This window comes from Enhydra lutris, unplaced genomic scaffold, assembly GCF_002288905.1.
Source record: "Enhydra lutris kenyoni isolate GAN:26980312 unplaced genomic scaffold, ASM228890v2 scaffoldscaffold70, whole genome shotgun sequence".
Taxonomy (NCBI): Eukaryota; Metazoa; Chordata; class Mammalia; order Carnivora; family Mustelidae; genus Enhydra; species Enhydra lutris.
Genome location: NW_019154154.1, coordinates 5125825 through 5145250, shown reverse-complemented (window position 1 = coordinate 5145250; position 19426 = coordinate 5125825). Strand labels below are relative to the sequence as shown.

The 19426-nt window shown below is 37.1% G+C and overlaps 1 protein-coding gene across 1 annotated transcript; it reads right to left on the bottom strand.

The window, feature by feature from the left end:
• Positions 1–551: 551 nt before the first annotated feature.
• LOC111159840 (IZUMO family member 3) lies at positions 552–3204 on the bottom strand. The gene is made up of 7 exons (XM_022522483.1): positions 2763–3204; positions 2550–2624; positions 2318–2407; positions 2086–2103; positions 1544–1624; positions 1016–1106; positions 552–687 (listed from the first exon to the last, which is right to left on the bottom strand). Exons 1-7 carry the CDS (start codon positions 2992–2994, stop codon positions 552–554), a joined length of 723 nt encoding a protein of 240 aa, XP_022378191.1. The 5' UTR covers positions 2995–3204.
• Positions 3205–19426: the final 16222 nt, after the last annotated feature.

Genomic DNA, 19426 nt, shown 5'->3' with positions numbered 1-19426 from the left:
CCATATAAGAGGTATTCAATAGAAACAACTCAAAGGAATATAAATTAATATCCAATTCAGTCATGGAACATAGATTTAGAGAAAAATGGGCAATTCTCAACTCTTCAGATCTAATATTTTGGATGTGTGTGTGAGATAGCATGATGAAGATTAATTGTTACATATTATTGAAGAAATTGTCTATGTTGAACCAAATGATGAATACAGAAACAGTAAGAAAATAAAAAGAAGTAAGCAGCCTTAGAAACTGAAATACTCTAATTACAGCCACTGATGAGAGTTACCAACCATGCATTTTTATTATCATGCAGTGTATCATCTTTATGTACATTGCAACATACCAGCATTCCATTCTGTACAACTCTGGGTATATCATTTGCCCTTTCATTGCCTCCATTGCCTCAGGATAGCACAAGGGTCTTTACTAGAGAACCTCCTTTTCAGTTTTTTAAAACACTATGACTTTATGACCACAAAACAGCTTAATTCTGAGTTTTCTGTTCTGAGTCAACACTTAAGAGAATTGTGAAAGACCTCCTGTATTGTATTTACTATCTGATTCCCAAATCATCCTTTGCCTTCTCATCTGTCATCCCCATTAATTCTTCAAGTTTCTTCTCCAAATATTTCTTTAATGACCTTCGTATTGCCTTCATTTTCCTCCGATGAAACACACAAATATGGAATCTAGAGTAGAGAAACAACATAATCCTGACTTCAGTATTAGTAGGCCAACTCTTAAGGACAATTATGTAACCATGTTTTTTTTTTCCCTCCTTTTTCTGGATACTGCTCCAGGAGTTTTCCTCATATTTAATTGTACCTCCTCCATTTCCTGGGGTTCAACTTTTATCCCATAAACTTCCATCCATTTCATTCCTGTCAGTATTGTATCCCAGACTTTGAAATGACTTCTTTCCCCTTATTGCTGTTGGAAGGGGGGGATCGGGTAGTCTCTTTGCCAAAGGAATGCTTGACTCAGTGTGTGTGTGTGTGTGGAGGGAGGAAAACTCACAGTATCAAAGCACTTCCCAATATCACAACTTCTGTTAGCAGTATCAGAAATAGTACAATCTCTCGATTCTCAGCCTTCTTTGAATCCTCTTCTGGAGGGAGAAAGAGGAAAATGGTGAGTGAGTTTGGGAGAGGAAATATACTAACTTGAGAACTTGATCCATAATAGATGATTCTTTTTAACATCAGATAATTTGCTCTGCTCATCACTTCCATCACTGTTTTCTAGTTATCCTGTTATTTATTACACTTAGATCCCTAGGCTCTACAAAATGGTTGCCCTTACTGCCCCAACCTAATTTCTCCACCTTTAGTGGAGCACCTTTTCTTTCATTTCTCAGCCCTTCAATTGATCCAGTGCCCAGTAATTCATCCTGGTACAAATTTTGCCCAATAATTTAGCTCTCATTTGTGACATTACCATGATCTGTATGGAAGGTGCTCACCAAATATTTGTGGAATGAATGAATGGACAACTCAGTACTTTGATCCCTGACCCCTCCAAATGCTATACTACAATCTTTGTTACCTCCACAATACTCTCCTCTGAAGCATGGGGAGGTGATGCGAAGGCAGGTCCAACAATCCAGGATAGGACCTTCAGTCACGACTGATAAAGAAAAGAAAAATAACGGAAGGGGGCCATGGCATGCAGTTTTCTTAGCTCAGACATGAAGTATGGATTAGATCTCAGGCATTTCCAGGATTCTTAATGTTACATTGCTGTGAATTTCTTCTTCCCCTAACAATCAAATTTCTTGATGGGTCAAAACCTTCTGTAACTTATGTCAGATCTCTGGGGGAAGAAGTGGAAAAAATGATGCCTCAGTGTATATTGGTCCTATGGGTTATAAACTATATTTTAGAAGGCCTAAGCTCCTCTAAACTGTATGTTTGAGATTGCAGAGAGACACATTTTGTTGTCAGGTCTGATTGATATTTCCACCCCCATAATCCCAACTCTAGAAATTGGATTCTTAGTATGACAGGTAGGAGAGATATGGCCATATAGAGCAAATGAGATGGGAAATATGGACTGAATTCTTAAGGTGTCACATGTACTGTACTCACCGCAATCTTCAGAACAAGCTAAAAGAGAATCAGAAAGTTCTAATGAGCCTATAGTCAACTCAGAGTTTGCTGTATTTATACCCAATAATCTTCATTTGGTTACCCAAGAAGTTCCAACCACCCCTCCATCCATTCTAAACAACTGTAACATGAAACCACCTTCCTCCTCTCATCCTCATTTCCTATTCCTTTCACATAATTTGAGTGTTGTTAGATAGATATCTTTTATTACCAACTTCAGAGAAGTTCTTTAACATCTCTTTCAGTTTGGATTCCAGGTTTAGGCGGACATCGAGAAGCTTGCCTTGAAGGATAAAGGCACCTAAGAGGGGGTGGAAGGAGTGTCAGAAACTAGGGGTAGACTTCCCCTTCAGAATTTAATCCTAATTGTTTGTTTTTCCAAGGGAAATTTCCTTATACTTGCTTGGGAAAGACAGTCTTTTAACATTGAAACTCTATCTCACCTTTCCATGTTTCATTGCCCAGTTTATAAAGTTCATTCTTCAGCCATATTCTCAACTTGATAACATCATCAACAGCTAGAGAAGAGAAGTAAAGGTACATGTAGGGGAATAATTACATCTGTGGAGGAAATTATGTGGACTCAGGTGCGCTCTTCCCTGCCTCCCCTTCTCCCTTTAATCCACAAAACTCTCAGGGACTCAAACTTCCCTCACCCAATACCCGAAGCATCTTGTCCCTGTGGGAGACCTTGATGCTTAAACGGATCATCTCCTTAATTTGCCGTTCAAGCAGATGAACTCGGCCCGGGACTTCTGAGGGTACCATCTCTGCCAGCAAGAACCCAATATCTTCTGCAAATTTGGGGTCACATTCCAAGCAGCCTTTGACCCCATGGAAGCCTGCCAGGGACAGGGGCAGGAGCAGGAGCAACCACAGGTCTCCCATTTCCTTGCCCCAACAGTCAGTTGTCCTGGCAACTAGTTCATCTCGTTCCCTTTTCTTCAAAAATCCAGGAATAACAGCTTTGTCCTGGATAGTCTGACTTCACCTTCCCCTGCATTTCCATCCCACTTCTAGGCAATCTCATTTCCCTAAGGCTCTTCAGTTGTTTTCTGACTTTTATCCTTCATTCCAGAGAGAGGGAACTGCCAGTTGGGAAGCAGATACCTGAGTTCTGAGTGTAGAACACAGAAAGTGAGAGAAATCTTGAGCTCACACAAGCAAAGTTCCATGAAGGGGGAAAAAAAAAAAAAAGCACAAACTTTTCTCAGGAAAACGTTTTCTTCAGGTTTCTTCTTTACTTGTGTCTTCAGTAATTTCTAACATTCCTCCGGACCATAGGAGTAGAGTAGTGTCTCAAGAAAGAGATCTCCTAGGACCTTAGATTCTACTGCTATAGAGGAAGTGAGAAAAACCTGGAATATTAAGTTGTTTGGCATCCCAGTCTCTGAGGGTAGCAGTATTGTTGAAAATTAGCCATGGGTTTCTAGATGTAATTGATATATCATTGATGTTAATTTTGATGTAATAGCCTCTCAGAAACTTAGGCTATCTTTGTCTGTAGGATGATTTCCCTGCCATGCTATATAATAGCCTTCTTATATCATTCTCTTTATAAAGAGTCTGGAGCAAGGAGACTAGAAACAGCCATTGAGGAATATATGGTGATAAGTGAGACTCCAGTAACACTCAGGGTTCGTTAGTGGGTACATCTTACAAGTACTAAGGATGAGATGTGAGACATGTTAGAAAACCAGCACAGTTACTGTGGGCTGCCATTTCAGGCCACCGTGGAAGGAGCCCAGATAAACAGTTCAGCTTAGGGCTCTTTGAATAAGAATGTTCTCTGTCATTTAAAGAAGTTAACGTTGCTTTACAGACTTTACAGGGTACCAGTAACTTCTCTGTTATATTGCTTGTATGTCTGTGACCTCCTGGAAACCAGGGAACCTGGGATCTTAAAAGGTTGGTGGTAGAATTGAGAGCTAAGGTATGGGAGAGTTAGGGAATGAAAAGTTGTGAGGGAAGTACAAAGAACTGTTACAATTATATGCCTACCATGTGCCAGATATGGGATGTGCTAAACACTTCTGATAGATCATTGTGAGCCCTGATGGCACAGCAATACTTTGAGAAATTATTCCAGTTTTATAGATAGGACTCTGAGGCTCAGAAATATGAAACAATCCTTTCTACAAAATAATTTAGTAGTCGTGGAATTAAGATTTGAACTCAGGTCTCTCTGATTCTAAATTCTCTATACTTCATTCACTGTCTGGTCAACATTTTCTGGGATAATGCAGAAAATAATTTCTTGGAATTATAAATCAGATGACTGCAAAGGAAATTCAAATCCTCTGATGATCAAAATCCATACCTCTGGTCTGATTTTATTTCCCTTGGCTAGATGATCTCATCTTTAGATGACCCTCCGGAAAATTTGCACATGCTGAGGTCTGAAGGCATTTGAGGTAGTGGGGTTAAACTACCTCTGGAAATCAAAGTTGGTTACTAAAAGGGGCTAAAACTTGGCAGGCAGGTAGCCAGGTATGAGGAAAAACTGTTCTTTAAGGGAAAATATACATTATAGATGTGATGTTTTCTAGTTAACAGTACATACTTTTACTTTCAGCTTGGATACTTGAAGAGAAAGTGATGGTATATTACTGACTCATTCTGCTCAGTGGCACATTATCTTGAACCAGACCACATGTTCTACTATTTTTATCCTTGCCTCATTCTTTCAGCTTAATTTGCAATCCAGGATTTGTAGGATGCAAGAAAAAAAAATGATTCGACTTCCGGACAATGTTGGGAAGACAGAAAATAGCAAGCCACTTTCTAAAAAGACAGAAGTTGTAATTGAAAGGGACATATAAGACAGAAAATAATGGAGGAAATAGCACCCTCGTGGAGGAAACAGTAAATGGATAATAATAGTGTGAGCTGATGATCCAGGCAGAGGTACACACAGTTTGTACTTTCTATAGGAAGACCAAGCAGCACTAAATCTGGAGGAATTTCTTCTAGAAAAGCTGGATCTAGGACACTAGAAACAGGAGTTAACAAATACATGATGGGAAGTGGGAACCCAGAAATATTCAAGATGTTTTAAGAGAAGCATCCGGAAAGTACTAATGATGGAGTGGATGACGTATAAGAGAATGACTACATTATCCTGGGCTGGTTCTTTAAATTTAGTAGATGTCAACTATTTGAAATTTGGAAAAGAGCAATCTTGAAATAGACTGATAATATAATGATCATATTACTTAATTAAAATAATGATACTTGTATCTAGGAGGCAAAAGGCTAATACCAGATCCTTCCTTGATTATGCTAATATTTGGTTTGGATTGGCATGGAAAGGATAGGATTATAGTCAGTGTGAATCTGTGGAATAGCTAACCAAACTCTTCATTTGCTTAAAATAGTGTAACGGGTATATAGTAGCACACACATGCATAATATTTTAGCAAAGATATATTTATTCATTTGTAATTCTTAGATAAGACTCCAGGTTTTTCACAGATAGAATATGTGTTGTATATGTTCTTTTTCTACAAAACAATTAGTCCTATTATTTAGTCCCTCTGAAAGGTTAGAATCAGTTGTTTTGTACACATTTGACCTTTGTTATAAATCAAATGATACACTGAGGTTTAAAATCTAAAAAACAAGTCTCATTAAGAAAAGCAAGAAGCTTCTTACAAATAATTTCCCTCAATCCATAGCAAATCTGATTACCACATCCACACACAAAAATGAAAATAATGAATCTCTGTGGCTCAAGCTTCTTATAGCCTCTTTTCTTGTGGGTTACTTGTCCCAGGCGAGCCCTGCGGCATTCTTTCTCCATCTGTAGCTCTTCAGTGGATGCCCTAGAAATTTGGCAAATAATCCAGAAACCTCTTGTAGTTAAGTGTCATTAAATTATTTCCTGACTATAATCTGGGGCTAGGAAACCCATACTTGGTATCTGGCCATGTTAGAAGCTAGCTATCTAGACAGCATAATAATCATAATTATAAATATTGAAATATTCCTATAGTCCAGATCCTTCACAAGTAAAGAGATTTTAATATTTTCTGTATGCCTGCCCATTTATATTGAATTGCCATTAAGCCAGTTTCTCTCCCCATCTTCCACTCATTCTTTAGAAAAAGTCATAACGGGGACACCTCATTGGCTCAGTTAAGTATCTGCCTTTGGTTCAGGTCATGAACCAGGGTCCTGAGATCAAGCCCCATGTCAGACTTTGTGCCCAACGGGGAGCCTGCTTCTCCCTCTCCCTCTGCCTGCTCCCCCCCTGCTTGTTTTCTTTCTCTCTCTCTCTCTCTCTCTCTCTCTCTCAAATAAAGTCATAAGAAAAGAAAAAGTTCTAAGTTTGGAGCTTGGAAGACTTTGAAGGAATTGTTCTTTGGTAGGAAAGCAAACCAAAAAAAGCTGATACTGTTAGGGATGAGGAAAACAGGGGAGACAATGGCAAAAGATTTATGTCATAACCTCTGCTCTCTAGACTAGGGTCCCAGAAGGGGAGATTATATTAGTTAGGTTAAAAGGAATAATACAGGAAAGAGTAGTTTCTGTCCTGCATCCTTGAGGAACCACCAAGGCTACACCAGTTATGCACATGTGACAACTGTACCCGAGGAAAAAATAGTATCATGTCAGGACTGGCTAATAGAAGGCACTCTGGAGACAGTGATAGTACCTTGCACTGTGGAAGCACCACTGTCCTTCCACCGGCTGCTAGGCAAGGATGTGCAAGTGAGCTCAGGATCCGCCTGGGAAACTTGCCAGTGTATATCATCAAGGCTTCAGGTAATGGGACCCTGTCTGAAAGATGGATAGCAGACTACTACATCAGGAAAAGAAAAGGCATCTGCAGCAACCCCTAAGAACCTGATGGGGCCAAATGGTCAGGAAAGACCACCAGACCTTGAGGAAACAGAACAGGCCCAAAGTGCTCTGCATGCCGTTTCCCAGAAAATACAAGAAGATTCAGAGATGGGGTGGTACCAAGCTTGCCTTAGAAGATACCAACACATTAGGAAAGAACAAAACAAATATACTCAACATTAAAATATATATCATTCAAGGAAGGGAACACCTATTAGTGAAGAAATCCGCTAGATAATTTACTGAAGAGGACAAGGCAGGGATTTTAAATGGGAAGAGTTCATGGTAATTGTACTTACTACGATTTTAGTATGGTTGGTAAGATGGATTGAATTCATAGTTGGATTGGTAGTTAACACAAGCCTGATGTTTCAGTGATTAGGACAGTGTTTTCTTAGGCTCAAGAGAGATCTAACATTCCACAGTTACTCAATGTTCATAGTTCCTTATCAGTTTTAGGTGGTTAGAGCCAGTTGGAGTAAAACTTAACAATTGCCCTTTATCCCGTTTTGGAAAGAAGCAGGGAATGGGAAGGAAATATAAAAGAATAACTTTTTTCAAAAGGTATTTAGTTACCAAAAAAAGTATTTAAATATTGGGTGGGATTGAATTTCTCATATTCTGCTGTTAGTGCCTTTTTTCTTTGTTCTCTTGTGAGGTGAGAAGTGAGGTGGCTCAGAGAAAGCACAGACCAGTTATAGAACACAAAGAAGCTATGTCTCCTTTGTATATCTGAGAAAAGTGTAGATAAATGTGTGACCTTGCAACATAAACACTGTCATATTTAATTCTCAAGACAAGCTTGCATTAGTATTTCCACTTTGTAAAATATGAGCCTGGTTTTCAGACACACTAAGGGAAGTCTCCCAAGTTCACACACCCAGTAAGTAAAAGATTTGCAGTAACACAAATTTGCTTTCATAGTTCTGTTTCCAAAATACCAAAATATTTCTTGAGTAGAGTTAATCCAAGGTACAATCATCATTACCTCAAATTAGTAAGAATTTCCTAAAGGAAATTATTTTTGCAAGGAAGGAAAAATGGTTTCTTATTTCCCATTAGTTTATTTTTTAAAGAAGTGGAGTTCATAATCCTAAGTAACTTTTAATATTTCTTCCATACCCAATTCTTGTTTTTCCCCTTCTCTCTAATTACCTGAATAAAGGATTTAAAGACTATTTATACGCTACTGTAGCTTGTTCACCTGTCAACTGCAGTACTCAATTTTCTTTAACACCATGTATAAAAAGGCACAGATGTTAATCTAGTTTACCTTAAATAAGTACCAGGCAAATACAGTATTATTGCTTTCCTCCTTTCAAAGCAGATTAAAAGACAACAACAACATAACAACAATAAGAACACAACAGCAACAAGAAGTAGCATCATTGAACACACAGTCTGTTATCAAATAGCGTTTTATATTCGTTGTGTGCGTGATCTTATAAAATCCTTACGCTGAGAGGTTGGCACTGTCATTGCTATTTAGAGATGAGAGAACTGAGACTGATTAGTTAAGGATGCTGCAGGAGATCACACAGCCCTCTCGTGGGGCAGCTTGAATTCTCAATCTCATTTTGACTGATTCTCCATGTATGTTCTTTTAACCGCTAAACTCTCTCTTGTCCTTTATTGGCCAAAACCAGAAAAACCCCCAAAAAACCCCTAAAGTGAATGTCCTGCTCTTGTGCATAATGAATTGTCATATTTCTGCAAAATCAGCATTTGGTGGGTGAGGCTTTGTGGTGTAGTATACGGCGCTACATTCAGTTCTAATTCTGGTCCTTATATGAACAGATTTCTCTTCAAAGTATCTAGTCAAGGAAGAAACTCTGAGTTGAACTTGAACTTCCTGGTCACTACCCTTTGATAAATGATCTTGTTGTTGATAATTCCTTTGCGTTATACTACCTTCCATTAATATAAAATTTTACATTTGGAGCTTTCCCTATTTGGGAAGCTCTCTGTTGTCTTGAGATGACTGAGTTTCTTCTTGGTTTTCTCTAATATGCTAAGTAAATATTTCTGCTTAAATACAATCCCCTTTAAGCACTATAGCTATATTAGGTTACTAATCAGTTCGTTTTAAGTTAGATCAGATTTCATTGTGTCTTGCATGGTCTTTTGTAAAAGGGTCTCAACAAAATGTACTGTCTCCCTATTTACCACATAATGACATAAGACAAAACCGAATCAATCAACTCTGAGGCACGATGGCTTCAGTTCAGTGGAGGAAAGAAGATCTTAGTGGATTGGGTTATTGATGGTAACTCTTGGAACAAGCTATGATAGTAGGTGTGGAATCCCCTTTCCTGGAGAAGATTGTTGGTCACCTCTCTCAGTGCTGGGCAGTCTAGTCTAGTAGTTTGGGCTTCTCCAATGGAATTTCTCCTAGCTAACACAGCTACACAGAGAATATAACTTGAAGTATATTTCATAAACATTTTTCCTTAAATTTATTGCAAGTTTAATAACCGATGTATGGTCAGTTCCTTTTTCAAAAAATGGAAATTATGGTACAACATACACTAGATGGGGAAAGAGTTTATCACGTTCTGTGCTCTAGAAATTATTGCTGTTTCTAGCATAAACATAGTCACCAAAATAGATTCTAGAAACCACCCCAGTTTTTTGAATGGTAGGGGGACAACTTGAGAGAAAAATATTAACTGTTTTTCAGTTGCCGCTACCTGAGAATTTCACCGTTTCATTTTCTTGCCCTGGTGCTGTAAGAAAAGACCTTGACAAAGTGTGCATTGACCACTTCTCATTTATGCCAGGTGTAGCTCTATGTCTGAAGGGCATATGCGATAAATGGGTCATACATTATCTCATTTGCAGTCTGAGTTTTATGAGCTCCTGTAAAACAATTACCATATATACATTTTACAATAAATGGGCAAACAAAGTGGCTGCAAACAATATGGAAAAGTCAATAATTAATTTCAGATTTCCAAATGTAGCAGAGACACTGGAGCTTTCTCTTCTTTTCAAAAGAGATGGTTTCTTTGTTAGGAATATGCAAGCATGTTAATTCATTACTGTGTGGTTTCTCTTTTTCCAAAGCTTGTTGAAGGCCTAATTTATGTGCAAGACTGAAAGCTGTTTAAACGGATAATATGCCTCCTTCATGAGAAATACCACCCCTTTATGCTCCATTAAATTCAGACGTTGACTCTATAAGCTACGTACCAATTATTTCTTTCCAGAAACAGCAGCATAGTTTTTTCCACAAAGGACAACAGATTATTGCAGGCTGCTATTAATCTCCACATAGTCCATAGAATACATAGGACACTAGGGAGAAAACAATTGAGAAGCTATTTTAACATTTGCAAAACCGCTATATGCAGAGGAAATAAAAAAGAGATGCTTGTCTGTTTGCTACTTCTAAATTATTTCAGTGCTCCCCCCAAATATAGAAGCAGCCCTTAAATTCATCAATAATGACCTGCTGACATTGAAGCAGTGCCTATGGAGGAACACAGATGGCTCTTTATCTGGTTGATCTTTGTTTTCCCTAACATCATGTATCGCCGACCACTGTACATTCTTCTACATGCTCCATTAGGTGGATGGGGTAATAAGTGAGATGCCTATTAACAGCTTAAAGCGGGTTCTTTTCTGGTAACAGCATTGTTTGGTGCATGGAAATGGGTCAATTCTCAGTGCAAACCAGAAGAATATACTAGTCCATCAGCATAGCCTGGCATAGCTTAGATTTTAATATAATGACGGTGGATCATTTTAGAGGGTATAAATCACTCTCTAACATGACTGTCTACAGAACTATTGTTACTGATACCAGCCCATGTGTCAAAGTCCAAGGAAAACTTTAATGAGAAGCTAGTCATTAGGTTATTTAAAAATTGTAACTTTTAAAATTTATCCAGTCAAAAATATTGAGCACCAACTACTTTCATTCCACAAGTACTGAACATTTATCAGGACTATCAGTAAAAGGGAAGATGAGTATAGAAATGCCTCTACTTTCACAGAGCTTGCAATCAAGTAGTATAGAGCTGATCATGGAATCTGAACTGGTTTTCTTTTATGTGATTTTTTTTTTTTTTTTAAACTAGCAGTCCTCTTGTTTCTGAATGGGATTTTCACTCAGTTCTATGCAGATGAACATTTGGGTAGTCTTGTCCACAGATCAGAGTGAACCCAGGACTAGCTTAAGCCAATTAGTATTTTTAATTAGTATTTTTAATTCCCTAGAAACTGCATCAAGTTATGGGTATGGAAACAAATGAGATATTGGCAAAAACTAGTGGATGGTTTCGGGGAGAAAAGACAGTTCCTCCTTTTTGCTCAGTAGCTACTAAGAAGAAACTTGAGCTGTCCTTCAGGACTTGGTGATGTAAAAAATCTGAACACTGGAACTGCAACTGCCAGAGGTCAGCTGACCCTTAACAGCTCATGATAGCTGATCCTATAATCCACTCTGTCTTCGGTGACATCATACTGGTAGCTTGAAGTGGCCATGTTGGTAGTATTTACATCATAGAAACCACAAATGCTTTAAATGAAGGCGTTGGCCCCTTTGCCCCTTTCTCAGCCCCCTGCAACACCTCCACCATTGTTTGTTTGAGTAACTGCAGAGAGTGCATAGTGTAGAGACAACATGAGGCCAGCAGAGAGCCTTGAGAAACTGGGTCTTGGTAATACCCTTTGAACTCTTAAGATCAAGCTATTTGAGGAACCTGCCCTCCTTCTCTGGAGTTTTCAGTTATGTGTGTATATAAAATCCCCATGAAATAACAAAGGTTTCAAGGTTAATATCATTTTTTGAAGGTAGAACATTCTAAATTTGCATTACTTAAAGCGTTCTCTTAGATGCTAATTGAAGTTTCTGAAAAAGGGAGTGTGCGTACTGGGACTCTTAAGGGAGGAATTGACAAATTTGAATATATAACTCTGCTTTTCAAGGTACATCTGGTGGGCAGGAGCTCAGGGGGTTGATAATCTGGAAAAGACAGTTTAATTGTTAAAGACATGTGTTGCCTGCAGAGGTAAAGGTTAAGTAATTAAACAAAAGGTGGTATTGACTTAAGCACTGATTCCAATTATCAGATCTACTCCAGCAAAATTTGCAACACATACTAGCTAAGTATTGCATCTGTAAAATTTGCAGAGCCACATCTCTGTTTCTATACCAGTTATTAGCCAACTAGGCAGTGAGTTTTGAGTGGAAAAATCCAAAATAACTGTGATCAAATTAAAACCTCTCTTTTAATATGATAGGGACACAACAGAGTCACTTGATTGTACTGAGGCTAAAATAGAATTTTTAGTGAGTCTTAACAATGAACAAATAATTTCAATCCTATTTTTAGTAATATACTCAAAGAAAAAAATAAACTATGATATAACAAATTACTAATAGAGAAACATTGGTATGTTTTTTAAAGCTAATTTTTGTACAATATTTTTTCTTGTGAATTTATGGACAATATTAGCAAGGGAGTATCTTAAATATTTAATGAAGTCCTGATACGTGTCAGACACTTTTAGAAGTACTATGCCATTTCATTTTCTTGGCAGCCCTGTGGACAAAGGTTTGATATTCTCAATTTGTTAAGTAAAGAAATTGATCTCCAAAAGGAAAAATTACTTGTCAAAACTTATGTGTCCTGTGAGGGGCAAAGTTGGGTCCAACTCCAATGTTCATACTTAGCTGAATTAAATCACATCAACTAAATATCTTGATGTATATTTAATCCTAATGCCATCAAAAGGATAAATGGATTTAGAGATGAAAACTAAGGGGTATTTTGTTTGTGTTGGAGGATATGAAACAGAGGGCAAGCCATTGAGACTGTTAAATTAATTATCACATGTGTCCAATTTGAGTTAAAAAAAGTTTGATAACAGTGCTTAATATGAACCTGAAGGCTTATCCTCTGACCTGAATTTCTACTTGGAAAATATTGGTAGTGTAGAAGAAATGTCCAAACGTGATTAGACACATGATCTTTAATGTGTGGGATAAGATAAATAGGGAATTTTTAAATTAGGATAAAATAATCAACTACTTCTATCTCAGCATCAGACAAATGACTGAGAAAGATAAGAATCTGGAAAAGCAGAATTTTTCCATCAAAAATAGCCTTCACAGTACTATTCCTGTGACCTTGGGCACGACATTTATTTAACCTTTAATAGCCAAATGTTCCATGACATGGGAATAACAAAACATATCTCATAAGGTCATTGAAAAGATTAAATGAGATGTTAATGAGCAGTATTTCATGCTTACTAAATGGGCACGTCTAATGTTATTACAAATAAAACTGTGTTTTTCCTGGCTTTCTCATTTAGTAGCTGTAAGATCTTGCACTAATAATTGGGTCTAAGTTTTGTTTTTATTTGTAGATGTTCTAATATACTACCCTGCTAATCTTGCCTGGTTTGTTTGAGAATTAAACTGAACAATGCATATAAAAGTACTTGATAGAATGTAAATTGAGGAGTAATGTCTTTATGATGTCCTGAGTATAAAATCCTATGGAGCTTCTCAGTCCACATCTTTTTGGCCTCTGTAGTACTGGGCAGAGAAGGTCACTACCTTTTGCTTAAACAGCATAATTTACATTTCTCAATTTTCTTTACCTCCTTTCCTGTCTGGCTAGCTCTTTTTATTTTCCTTGCAGAATGCAGTTACTTTCCTGACCCCTTAATCGTAAGCATTCCCCAGGGCTATCCTCAACCTCCTACTAACTCTGCTTCATCTCTACTACCCCTGTGACTTGGACATCTGAAATCCCTATCTACAACCTGGTCCTATACCTGAATCTCCCCATCTTAAAATGAAATTTCCCAAGTGGGGCTTGAAGACTTCATGGTTACTGATTGTCAAAATATAGTGAATAAACTTTATAAAGCTATACTCAACTTCATTTTCCACTAGATATTGATATAGGAGTAACTGAGCTATAGTATCAGACACCGTTTAGAATGAGAGATTTATCACCCTTCTTGGCTATAGCTTTTATAGGAGAAATAAGTAACCTCAGAGGACAAACTATGCAAATCCAGCCTAATTCACTTATGGCAAGGATCATTCTGGTGTTGAATTTATAGCATCCTCTTCTTCCTCATCCACTTTCTTCATGAAATATTTATTTCATATTCTGTGTAGAATACTAAGTTTTCTGAAGGAACAGAGGTAATCATAGGGTGTGAAGATTATTTTTTGCTTCAAGTTGTTCACGTATTTTAAGTCCTATCCTTACTTCTTGCACTAACTTTAGCTTTTGGTTTACCATAAATGTGAGTTACACTGAAAATAAAAGTCCCTTTGTAAATATTCAATTGGACAAATAATCTTCTGACTTGAAGTCAGTCTGCAAGAAGAAAATAAGGTAACTTTCAGTGAAAGTTGAAAAAGTGGTTTCCTTCTAAATTAGAGGATAATTCTTACCTGGGAGGTAATTACTTACAACTGGAAACTACTGATTTTTTAGTTTATGTAAGGTCATAATAAGAAATACATAAGTTGACATAGGACTGATTTGTTTAGTACAAAAGGTATGTATTTTACCTTATATATTTGAAGCACTGAAATAGTTTTAAAACATTTCAAATAGTTCCCTAATTTCAGGATGCAAAACCCCTCAGACAGAAAGGACAACAAAATTGTTCCCCAGAAGCCAACTCATTTATTTGAATTTTGATATTCAGTGAGTGAGGACCTCCACCATTGCTTGACCAAATCCAGACATACTCTATTCCTATACTCTGTTAGAATATAAATATAAACTATTTGTAATTTGTGTTAGCAGTTGGTGGTATATTGCAAAGAGAGAACTGTCAGGTTATTTAAAGAAAAGAAATGATTGCCAAATTATGACCAAAAACTCTGGAATTCTTAGATAGAAAATGTTTATTGTTGAAGTTGTAACTGGAAGATTATCAATATGGGAAAACTGAAGGGTTGAGATAAAAGTAATCTCCATCTAAACATCGGTTAATTTAGGGTTAACAAATCTATGGGCAATTTTTTGGTTGCTGAAAACTCAGCTATAACTCAGGTCTTATATCCTATATAATCTTCTTTATAATTCTATGAAGAAGTTACCTATAATTTCCATTTTTGTAGATAGAATGCTAGGTTTATGAATGTTAAGGTGCTTTCTCATGGCTGTATAGTTGGTCCTTGGCAGAAGCAAGATTCCAATCCAGATAGGTGTGATCCATGGGCTCAGGCTATTTTCACTGTCCTATACTGTCATTCCATTACCTCTTTGCAGAATAAAGCAACATTACTATATTGTAGATAATGTGATGTGATATAATGCTAACCAGTGATTTTTCAAGTTAGGGAAATTAATTTTGTCCTAATCCATTTAAAGTGAATCACCCTGGGGCGCCTGGGTGGCTCAGTGGGTTAAAGCCTCTGCCTTCGGCTCAGGTCATGATCCCAGAGTCCTGGGATCGAGCCCCACATTGGGCTCTCTGCTTAGCAGGGAGCTTGCTTCCTCCTCTCTCTCTCTCTCTGCCTGCCTCTCTGCCTACTTGTGATCTCTGTCAAATAAATAAATAAAATCTTTAAAAAATAAATAAAGTGAATCACCCTGTCTTCCCTATGGTCCAGGCCATGTTTTGTGGGACAGATGGTATGATCTGAGGTCATGGAAGAATGATACTGACTGATCCATGTAGGGATTATTAAGATTTTATGAACTAAAAGAATCCATCCATTCTTAACAAAGTTTATGAGTATGCAGAAATATAACTTATATCCTCATATTTTTCTTAAATATATTTATGGACCTATGTAATGATTTTTGATCTTTCTAATTAATACAATGCTGAGATACTGAATACTTGTATTATTTGAAGGGCAGAATTTTTTAATAAATTGGATGTTATACTAATAGACTTTGTAGCTTATAAAGCATATTATCATAGTTATGTTGCTCACTGGCCTAACATTCATCTAGTTTTCTATAAAGTAAGTAGGTATTGAGCTTGTTGCTAGGGATATATCAGGGAGTGAAATAGGCAAAATCTCTGCTACAGTCTAATTACACAAGGAAATGAATGATTAAAACGTATGTAAAGGCCGTTATGGACAAAAACCTGATTTTAAGAGAGCAAAGGAACTTGACTTATAATGGCTGCTTAAGGGAGTTTTTCTCCTGATAGAAATAAATTTAAGCTGAGATCTGAAAGATGAATGGGAATTAACTAAGGTAAAGAGTTTTCAGAGAATGTTCCAGATAGAGAAGGGAGTATGTGCAAAGGCCCAGAAGCAAGAATAATATAATTAATTCAAGGAACTGGAAAAAGTCTGATTGAATCAAGGCAGAGAGTAATGTGATGAGTATGCAGAGAGAGAAAGAGTTGCCAGACTACACAGAGGCCCACAGGGCAGGTTAAAGATTTTTGTTCTGGCTTCAGAGAAGGGAGTATCCATTCAAGAAGTTTAAGCAGCAGCTGATCTGATCAAATTTATGTTTGGAAAGATCACTCAAGCATGAGTTTAGAAAACCTCCAAAAGTACCAGGGTGTATGGTGGGAAAGCAGTAAGCTATTGAACAATAGTCAAGATGAGAGAAAATGTTTAGATTGTGCCAGAGGTGTAGAAGTGGAAGCCATATACATAGATGACATATATTTTGGATTTTGTACCTGTTAGATGGACTTTGGTAACTAGTAAAATTGGATATTTTTAGTGTATCTTGACTGAGCAAATAAGACACAGAGTACACTGAAGATTTTTCCAAAGGAACAAGGGGAAAACTGTCTCTGTAGAGCATAGTTGACCTGGCAGTCAGATGAGGTGGAGGAATGATGAAGTTCTTTCTCTTGTACCCTATGATAAGTTACCAATAAAGGACAATTTGGATAATACTGAAAGACCAGGTTTAGACAGGAATTTGGAAGCATTACAGTATAATGCTTAAGAAATCGATCTCTGCATCCAGGAAGCCTGGATTTATGTCTTGGATCTGGGACTGGTTAGGATCTGGGACTTAGACAATTTGTTTGTATTCTTTTTGCCTCATTTTCCTCATCGGAAATGAGGATTATGATATTAACTAATTTAGTGCACTATGTGGCACAGAGCAAGAGCTTAGTAAGTTACTGTTACTATTATGAGTCATTTTGGATATCTTGAACTTTAGGTCCTTTTAAACATCCAAATAGAGATGTTAAGTAAGTTTTTAGAAGTATGGGTCCGGAGTCAGAGGAAGGGTCTGACTTCAAATAAACTCAGGAGTCAGTACTGGTTAGTTGGTAATTGAAATCTTGGGAGTGGCTGAAAATGCCCCCTGAAAAAATATAGAGCAGTACAGAAAAAGGAAGTAAGACTTAGCTTGGAGGAATACTATCTTTTAATGGCTAGGTAGAAGATGGGCCTCTGAAAAGATGGAAGAAAATTAACCAGATGGCTAATGAAGAAAACCAAAAAATCTCTTATTATGTGTATCAAGAAAAAAGTACCTGTGAAAAAGAAGAGAATTGTTAAACTTCTCCGATAAAGTCATATGAGACAAAAATTGAACGTGGCCTCTTGAATTTAATTACATGGGAGATCCTGATATAAGGTTAAGCGTGACCTTAACAAGGGTTGTTTCTGTGGAATTATAAGGTCAGATGTCAGAGTGTAGTGAATTGAGATGAAAAATAAATAAAAACAGAAGAGTTAACCCAAAAGTTTAATTGGAAGGATAGGAGAAAATAGAATTGTTATTTGTAGGGATGTGGAATGAAGAAACCTGAAGATTTTTCAACATAATGTAAAAAACCTCTTACTGATTCTATTAGGAAATGGGCCACATACTGTAATTTCAGTTAGGAATTGACAATTATAAAAAAGTAAAGTTTTGAGTGTCCATACTGACAAGACATGACTCAAATATTGGTCTTATATTATCGGCTTGGTCAGATGCTGATCACTTCAGATAGCTTACAGTGGGACCAGGCAAACACATCTGCCACATTCGAACATCTGCTTATGTCAAGATGCTGTTCACCAGAAATAGATTAGAGTGCCCTAATTCCCTACATAGGAATACATGACTGCTTTGATTTCTTGTCTTATCCTCAAGCTCCGAATTTTGAGTTTCTCTGTTAATAGGTCCCAGTTTTGGACCCAATCTTAACACTGACTCTGGCTTTCATTTCCTTTGGCCCTTAGTAGTTCCTATCCATTAGTTGGTTATTTATTTCATACCTTCACTTTACTTGATAGTTGAGCTGTCTTTTGTTAAATATTTAGAGTACCTACTAGGGTTGTAATTATTGTTCTAAAAACTAGGTTACAGCTGTGAACAAATCCGCCCCCCACCCAAATCCAAGCTCTCAAGAAGCTTACTTTCTAGTGAGAAAGATAATACATGCATACACATCCATGTGCATAGAAGAATGAAATTGCTTATCCAGGATTACATAGTAGGTGAGAAATGTACACTCTTGTCAATGATTCTACTGAATTCTATTTAGAAACTTCAGGAGAATTTCCCAAAATCTGCCCAAGAGCAATTCTGCCTACATTATGTGACAGTCTAAGAATTACACAGAAAAATTACATAGAAAATCATCAAATTTTGACATTTGAGTGACTCTGGTATGATTTTTGTGGTGCAGTTGAAACATCTTTCATGGTTGTTGGAATATACTTAAGGTTGCTTTGCATTGCTTGCTCTATTTCTGGGTCTTTGTAACTCAGAGGCCACTCAGTCTGACTTCCTACTAGTTTTGGGTTAATCACCTTTAAGATGGTCACGAAGTAGTGATAAACTTTCAGAAATGATCTTTCACTAGAGAGATTTTTCTGTTGCTACTCCAGAAACGATTGTGGTTAAGCTCCTGTTTTATGTCATGCAGCAGCTTGAAGCCAGTATGGTAGAATCTCACTAAGTATGATAATATATTTTTATTTCTTTAACAACCATTCTCTTCAACAGCTGTGAATGGAGGGTAGGAAGGAATCAGGGGTGAGGTCTGTATGAGCCCAGGTCCAGTGTTTGGGCTGCTTGAGTGTCCTGTGGTGTCAACATATAGAGTGATGAGCACAAAGGAAGTTCTTTAAAGCTGCTCTTCTACATATGAGTCTTGAAACTGGATTTTTCTGCCATTGCCTGAGTTATTTCACTTTTGTTCTCAACATTTCCCTCCAGCATTCAGTAATAGAATAGTTGAAACACTAGGTATCTCAAGAAATAGGACATTATTTATTTATATGCTTCTTTATTTCACATTTTAATGACCACCTATTGTTCAAGGTAAGTATAAAAGCTGTGGAGAATCCAAATATCAAAGATAAAGTTAGTGCATTTAAGTTGATTAAAATTTAGTGGAGAGAGAAAATTAAAGATAATAAATGATGATAAATGGGATGATAAATAGCATAGTAGTTAGCAGTCTTAGCCCAGGAATCTGATTATACAGCTGGATTGAGTGTAAATTATATCACTTAGGGCTATCTAGCCTTGGATGGTCATTCAGCATCTGTAGTATA